Source organism: Cryptotermes secundus, unplaced genomic scaffold, assembly GCF_002891405.2.
Source record: "Cryptotermes secundus unplaced genomic scaffold, Csec_1.0 scaffold68, whole genome shotgun sequence".
Classification (NCBI taxonomy): Eukaryota; Metazoa; Arthropoda; class Insecta; order Blattodea; family Kalotermitidae; genus Cryptotermes; species Cryptotermes secundus.
Window position 1 is genome coordinate 474,491 of NW_019722422.1, and position 8,713 is coordinate 483,203.

General features: G+C 36.0%; 1 protein-coding gene and 1 long non-coding RNA gene across 2 annotated transcripts; one reads left to right on the forward strand and one right to left on the reverse strand.

The window, feature by feature from the left end:
* The first annotated feature begins 80 nt into the window (after positions 1-80).
* LOC111861263 (nucleoside diphosphate kinase homolog 5) lies at positions 81-6,235 on the forward strand. The gene is made up of 3 exons (XM_033750255.1): positions 81-495; positions 1,043-1,355; positions 4,732-6,235. Exons 1-3 carry the CDS (start codon positions 343-345, stop codon positions 4,929-4,931), a joined length of 666 nt encoding a protein of 221 aa, XP_033606146.1. The 5' UTR covers positions 81-342; the 3' UTR covers positions 4,932-6,235.
* LOC111861264 lies at positions 743-6,171 on the reverse strand. The gene is made up of 3 exons (XR_002842206.2): positions 6,091-6,171; positions 4,623-4,884; positions 743-941 (listed from the first exon to the last, which is right to left on the reverse strand). It is a non-coding gene; the product is annotated as an uncharacterized LOC111861264 (long non-coding RNA).
* Positions 6,236-8,713: the final 2,478 nt, after the last annotated feature.

The following is an 8,713-nucleotide window of genomic DNA, read 5'->3' on the forward strand; positions in this document are numbered from 1 at the left end:
GCAGGGGAACCGAAGTACTCGGAGAAAACCCGCCCCAGCGCCACTTTGTCCACCAAAAATCCCACATGACCAGCCCCGGGATCGAACCCGGGCTGCCGCAGTGGGAAGCCAGCGACAAACCACTTGAGCTATGGCGCAGCCTTAAATATAGTTTTACTATGAAGTGACATGATGACTTCATAAGCCAACACTGAATACAAATCACAATTTTCTTCATGGGACGCCATCCAGCTCACTGTTTGGATATTCTCTTTCCACATAACTGGGTGATGATTTGAACTTATCATTTAGTAATGTATCTAAATCTTTCAACAGGACAGAAATAGTTCAAGATCACAACAAATGACCATGTTAGCTGAAGGTATGGATGCAGAAATTTTATCTGAGTCAAATGCATCTGTGCAGAGAACTTTGGCAATAATCAAACCAGAAGCTTTACCATATGCTGATGAAATAGAAGAAAAGATTAAAGAAGATGGCTACACCATTGCTCAGGTACAGAGGCCATAATACAGAAGTTCTACGACTATAATTTTCTGTATGTACAAAACAAAAACAAACTCTGTGGTTTTCAGAGGAATATGTCACCTGTCACAGAATGTTTGCAAAGACTGTCAAAAATACAGTTAAGGAAAATTCTTAAAACTAACACCTTTCCTGGAATTCTTTTAACACAAATAATTTTCAGAGATTGTAGACTGAAACAATCACTGACAATCTCCAAATATTAAACAGAAAAAAAAATGATGAAATGTGGTATGGAAATATAAAACTATATTATATGAAAGTTGAAGCATTTTATCAGTTACTGTTCTACTTCAAGTGATGATGCATAACCTCTGCAAATGAGGCTAGGCCTCATGTGGCGATGAAGATAACATCTCACTGTTAGTCTCTGATCAAACCTCCAGCAAGCAGTTTCCATCTCATCACATTGTCAACTGAACCATAAAAAAAAAAAAATATAGTTAATTCAACATAGAGCATACAAAAGTTGTACATTACTTTTGTTCTGACAGTCTTCTTTCCTCTACCCCTGTAGAAGAGAGTAGTGACTCTGACAGGAGAGCAAGTGACTCAGTTTTACAGTGAGCAGTATGACAGCCCAGGATTTCCAAAGCTTATGGCACATATGTCTAGTGGACCAATCATTGTGCTATGCCTCTCCAAGAATAATGCTGTCGATGACTGGAATACACTGATTGGTCCCGCTAATGTATCTGAAGCCCGTCACTTATTTCCTGCTTGTCTCCGAGCCAAATATGGCGATCAGAGTGAAGATACATTTAATGGTCTTCATGGAAGTGAGAATGAAGAAACAGCTGAGAAGGAAATACGTTTCTTTTTCCCAGAAAGTAAGTTATAGGTATATCCTGGATTATCAGCTAGATAGTCCAACCCACTATCAAACTGGTAATAAGTTTCAGTCCCTTTCCTTCACAGCACCATTAAACCTGAACCCATTTATAGATACAAATAAGACTGGTTCAGCCAAGTGGGAATACATGTTGTGCCATTCTGTCAAACATAAAGAATTATGTACCACCCATTTTGTTGAAAAAGTTCACAGCATAACACTGAGGTCAGACATAAGCATGCTCAACAAAACATGACTCTACAGGGTTTAACATTGTACTATTTGTTACTACTTGTAAATAACCAGACTATGTTGTTGTTGAAGATAGTGGCTCACTTGCAAAGAACAATCCAAATTCACTGAAGGTCACATGTCAAAGTGTGAATTTTACAGGGTTTAAGCAAGACTTAATTTAGCAAGAGTTAACATATTTAGATGTGAATGTGATGAAAGGCACCACCAGATTGCATGCAGCCTTAGTGTGATTTCTGGATACATTAAAAAAAGAAGAATATCTCCTCCACTATTAGCAAATTTCTAAAATACCTACTGATTAGAATTTTATTTTGAAATGTGGGGGCTTTCAGCTGTTCAAAATTAATTACTTTTGTCTCCCATTAACAGCCTCACTAATTACACTGCTATGCAGGTTAATAATACTGTACATGGTTTTGCCCCAGTTTTGACTCTGGATTGGAAGAAATGTGATCCTCTCAGTTTAGTATCAAAACAGCTACTTCCTTGGGAGTGGGTAAGACCTTCATATCTCATATTCTGGGACAAAAAAATCCCAAATTTTTCCTGCATTAACTTCCTTTGAGAAGAAACAAAAATAAAAAAATTTGTTCACATATAACTGTTACTCCTGTACCATTTTGTTTAAAGTCATCAGAGAATATGTCAGGATATATACGCTCACACACAGGTCTTAGATGAAAGCTCTGATATTAACCAAGTTTTGGTTACCACAGCAATAAAATATCAAACATTAACTTGGTGCTTTAACATAAGGTATGTAGTAGGTCATGGGTGTGATACTAGGATCTTTTAAATTAACTTTGTTTGCTGTGAAACTGTTATAAATTTTACACTACTCTAGTAAATTAACATGGCATTCCATTGTATCATATATCATAGAAGTATGTGACAGGTTTGTTCAGTTATGAGAGAAAACAATTCCTTGATTAAATGTTCTGCAAGGATTCTTTCCTTCGGTTTGTACTCCAGAAATCTTCAGTTTTACTTCAAACAAAACTGATTCGTAGAACTGACTGAAGTTATGACCTTGAAACAACTGGCAGTTTGAGATCAATACAGGACATGTCCCACAGTAAGAAGTTGGCAAATATAAGGAATGGCATGTCACTGAAATAAACTATTGATTTAGAACACAACATGAAGGCTGAACACTATACAAGGAAGCCATATATTCATAATGTAGAGCAATCCCATTATTGTATAAAGCACATACTTAAGACACACCAGTAAAAGAATTTATATTTTCATATGATAGATACATGTCATGCATTGTATCTTATGAGTGACAGCATTGTCACAAAGAACAAATATGAAATGAAAAGGATTAACAATTTGATTTTATTAAAAAGTTGACAGGGCAAACTGTGATTTACTTCTAAACAAAATTAAAATTCAGTGTGAAATTTATCAGATTTACATTAAAGTTTCACACTGTAGCCAATTAAAATAAAAAAAAAAGTTTCATATATAATCCATCTTCAAACCAAGTTTCACAGCTTTATTTGCATAGTTCATTAGTCACTGTCAGAAGTAAAAATTACCTTACAAGTCAGCACTTTACTTTAAGTAGCAATACTGTTACTGCCATCTCATAATTTCGTACAGTCTCTGCATTTGTATTATTGAAGGTATTAAATTATGAAGTACAGAGTGGAGCGCAGAAACTTCCTTTTTTTTAAGGCGAAGAAAAATTATTGCTCATAGACAAAATTTATGTTTAGCTAATGAAAGAACATACTTTAAAGTTTTAAATCATGTAGTTTTAAACAAAATATCTTGAAGGTGGTGGCTGCCGTTTTCTATGCACTGATGCAACCGTTTTCTGAAGTTCCCCTCTGCACATTCCAACATGTGCACCAGAATTTGGGCTACTTCCTGTTGAATAACATTCTTCAGCTGAAGCAGGTTTGTGGGGCGATGTTTAGAAACCTCTGCCTTGAGGTATCCCCATAAAAAAATCACAGGGCGTTAGATCAGGTGAGTGCGCTGCCCACGGGATGTCACCATCCTGTTGGAACCAGATATTTCCTAGATGCATTTCTTCAAGAGCTGATTCAAAGATGATCTCAGAATCGACTGTCGAACTGCCTCCACATTTTCTGTCGTTGTAACGGTCCGTTGTCATCCTGATGATTTTTTCACCATACTTCCGGTTGTCCTAAAGTTCTCTACCCACAAAACAATCAATTTCCGGTCCTCTGGGCTTAATTCCAAAGCGAGGACGGAACGCACGCTGCACCCACATGTTGTTCGAAAAATAGGCTTCGACAGCAAACGCACGCTGCTCACTCGGCCCGTTCATGTTTCCTACTGAGGGGTATTAGACAGAAACTTCCGCGACTGCTGCGTTCGCCGAGCCTATCCCCACTTTTCTGTGACCTCCCCTCCCTTCACAGTGTGTCTTCACAAAAAGGAAGTTTCTGCGCCCCACTCTGTATAAAATGAGATATTCTCTAATGCCATATTCTTACCATGTTTTGTGAAAATCTGTCAGCTGAGAGTAAAGTTACAGGAAGGGAGTGGAGCATGCGCACACACAGACACACATGAGAGAGAGATATATATTATAATACCATAAACTTCCCATTTCCTTGTCAAATAATTAAGCCAAATGAATTGTGGAGAACAAAAAATTATTTTTGGTAAAAAAATTCTATGGGTGTTAAGTCCTGAAAACCTGGGTATTTCCTAAATGATATATTTAAGCAAAAAGCCATAAAAACAAACAAAATATTTCTTCTGTAAACTGTCACACAGCAAAAGAGCAGTGTTATGAGTGTTATGAGTGTCACAGGGCCTAAAATTGAGAGATGTATTACATTAAAACACCTGATTCTTCCCTTAATTTTATGAGCATCATTTTAATTCTCCAATTTAATTTCTTCTTTCATAAGGAAAAACAGACTTATGACACTGTTATATCTTTGTGCTTACATTTTACTCTTCTGACAGTCATTAATTACTATTTGTAAAATATATAATTTTCTGCTTGTTTTTTGTATCATACCTTAGTTTCTTTACCCTTCTTACTTCAACTTTTGCCTGTGCAGCTTGGACGTCACTTTCCTGAACCAAGTTCTCCCAGGGCCATCTATGTGACATATATTTCATTTCAGTGATTCTGGAACCTCTGCTGACTGGAGAAGCAGTGACAGATTACTTAGCTGAAAGTGTGAATCCTACTTTACTGGAAGGGTTGGCCCAGCTATGTAAAGTGAAACCTGCTGACCCTGTAGTGTGGCTTGCTGACTGGTTACTGATGAACAATCCTAACAAACCCAGAACAGATGAGATAATCACACCAATTCCAACATAATATAATTCTTTTCTCTCAGTAGCCTCCTATATTTGTAGTGCAGTGCATTTCATACTAAATGTAAATTGTAAATGTGAAAGAGGAAAATTTCTCCAACACTTTGAAAACTTTTAACAGAATAAAATTCAAAGCAACCATGAAACATGCATCTCATATTGTGATCTGTAAGATGTATATGGGATGACTGATAAAATGTTGGTTTTTTAAAAAGGGTTAACAGAACTTTATACTGAATGTTTCATACTAAATTATTCTGTACTTTGGACAAATCAGTTGTTTTGAGTTCTTTTTCTGCTGCATGCTCTTTCCTTTGTTGGTCATCCCATTGAACATTCACTTTTACTTGTAATGTTTATCCTTGTATATTATTGAGCTTATTGTTGCTGTTAGTAAAAAGAGATATTTTTATGTAAGCTACAGACAGAATGTTTCTTCTTATAGAACAGGTATATATGTAATATATTTTTATATGCAGCCTTGTATCAATATTGGACTACCTAGTATTTAAAACAGAAAAGTAGAATGTTTATATATCTGCAAAGTGATGGTTTTGTTTCTGCAGTTTTACATGTCCTACACTTTTTCTACAAGAATTAGAGAAGACAGTGGCCTATGTGAAAGTGCAATCTCAGCACTGAACTGGAGGAACTAAAGAAACCAAGAAAACCTAAGTCAGGACAGCACTGTGAAGTGACAACACTATCTACTGGCAAATTATGATATTGTGGAATAATAGATTATTATACCATATTTTCTAACAATGGGGCACTAAGTTTCTAAGTTTGATTCAAATAATTATGTTGTTTAAGTATTACTAAATATGGTTTGTCACGCTCTGTTCAATATTAAGAACACAAAGTTCAATATGCAACATTTTGTTATATGCACATCCACATGTGTGTTCAAACAAATAATGCATATATGTACAGTATTATGCAGTACCTGAAAGCTCTAAAGCTGGACAAATTTATGTTAATAGACATATAAAGTCTTCAGAAATACACAGACAAAAATAAATTATTATTTTGTAAAAATGTAGCTGGTAAAAGAGTATGACAGAAACTTGAAGCTCAAACACAGATCCAATGTATGTATGATGCAGGAATAGAACTGGAGAATGAAACACATTACCACACATCTGATTAAGGCACACACGTACCTTCATCACCACCACAAATTCATGTTACACTATTTTTCCATGGCTGAAGTTGGTGTTGCTGTTTTCTGAAACCAATTTAATCAAATGGAAGCTGTTAGATTAAAGCCTTGTCAAATGAATGTTATCAAATAAATAAAGGCAAAAGTGGCCAATTGCTCCAAAAGGAAATGACTGTTAATTTTAAGATCCCCCTTCCCATCGACCAGTAAGTATGCCTACAAGAAATAACAAATTTTCTACAAATATTTCCCTTGTTAAGAGAACATATAAACCAGAAAAATATATTATCTTAAGTCTTGTGAAATTCACTTTTCCAACACATCCTACATGAATTTGATAAAAATATATTTAAATACTGTAATGTATAAAGGCGGAACATAAATGATATTTGGTAAATATTAAACAACAGTTATTAAATTAATGTATATTATATGTACATAAATTAGCTTCAGAAAAACATACTACCAGTACAAGTTCCATTTTGGCTAAAATGCCACTTTCATACTAGAGATCCATAACATTCCTTGCAAAGTGGCATTAATATATACAATATAAAAGATTGAGACAGATCAAAAAAGACGTCATTTTCTGACCAAGCTTCATAATAATATTAAGATTGTGATTCCTTTGAAATTAAAAATTTGTTGACAGATCAATTTCAACTTATCTCATGACTCAACAGCAGAAACTGAGGCAGTATTCCATATTTAAGTCTTGTACCTTGAATATGGATCATTTCTTCAGACAACAGAGTTCAAAAGAAACAAAACATTTCTAAGTATCAACATGGTCCATGTACCTCCTCTCTTATGATAACTGGACTACCTTGCTGTTTTTAAGAATATAAATGAAAGACTAGACAATGCCATTATATGATCCAGGAGCACTGGAGGAGCTAATCAACCTAACAGTCCTGAATGAACTATACACGTACATCTGACTCAACAGCAAGTTAAATTTACTTACGTCAAAATTATTTTTTTAAATTAAATATAATTAAAACAATACTCTGCTGGGTGGAAGGTAAGGTAAAGCTATCCCTGTAACAGGCTGTGGAGGCCCATATCGTTGTGAGACGTCAAGCCCCTCACATTTTCTAAACAACTGGTTCACAGATGGCGGTGAGGTTGTCAAGACTTAAGCGCTGGTCACCCTTTACTCCCATGAAGACTCCTGGTATTCATTTCTGTTAAAGGCTGATTCAACCCCAATGCCTAGTGCGGCTGGAAGGATCAGGACAATTGAAGAATCTATTTACCTTATCAGGAATCTGAAACCCATGTCCTTCCAGTTTGTAACATAGTCCCTCAACCATCAACCAAGTACGCTACATCATTCCCTAACATGGAGAAGTACAATCATATCAATGGTTTTCTTGACTTCTCTACACACACAGCAATCAAAATGGTTGATGGGGAGATAAGTGCAGTTGTTAGTTACAACACACAACGTCTGTCAGGGTAAGCTATGGCTAGAGAAAATGGATATACCGCACAACTCTTACAAGTATCAATTACAATGTAACGACACTACACACACATTTAATGTAAGGAAACTTGTTTGGGCAGGTAATAAAATCAAAACTGAATAATGTAGACCAGGGACAGAAAACTTTTCCAAATTAAATTTATTGTGTTACAAACTGTTATACAAAAATAAAAAAATACTACTACTAAAAGTCATATCACTGATCTGTTGGAATGCAATTCTTCATTCCTGTTTGTATCATATGCTGTGCTAACCGAAACCATCTAAAATTATATGTCTGACATGCATACCAATACACCTCCTAACCTGAAGATGGGAAGCAATGTTCCTTGGAAATGCTGGTACCCATCCACCAGACTACAACACAGTCATAACCCAGAAGAAATATGGATCTTCACTGCTGTGGAAACCTTGAAGTTTATATAAGTACACCAATAAGTCCTCAAGGTTTGAGTGGGTTGGTTGGAAAGGGAACAGGTTTAATGGTTGAAAACATGGACATCTTTCTATATGAGACAAACTCTGTCTTAAGTGCAACAATTTAATTGTAGTGCTTTCTTCTTTCCTTCCNGGCTATAATATAAAGCTATCCCTGTAACAGGACGTGGAGACCCATATGATTGTAAGAGGTTGAGGCTCCACATCTTCTAGATTATCAGCTCACAGATGGTGGTGAGGTTGTCAGCCTTACACGCCACTCACCCTTTAACCCCAGGAAGATTCCTGGTACTCATTTCTGTTAGAGGCTGAGTCGACCCNTCTTTGTTAACCTACACACGTCAATTTGATTTCCAAAATTGGCACTTTTTAAAACTTTAATTTCAAATTAAAATGTCTTTAAATTTTCCGTTCTTTTCCCAATTTTAAAAATTAAAATTTCTCAGGGTACTCGCCCTATGTCTATAGTGCTGCAGTGGCCACTTCTTGTTTTATCGCTGTTCAGGTATTGTTGTGCATGTACCGCTGCCTGTCTTTAATACGTGTATACACATATTAAAGATAGGCAGCGGCACACGCACAGAGAGCCTACATAGAACAATACCTGAACAGCGATAAAACGAGAAGTGGCCGCTGCAGCACTATAGACATAGGGCGAGTACCCCGAGAAATTTTAATTTTTAAAATTGGGAAAAGA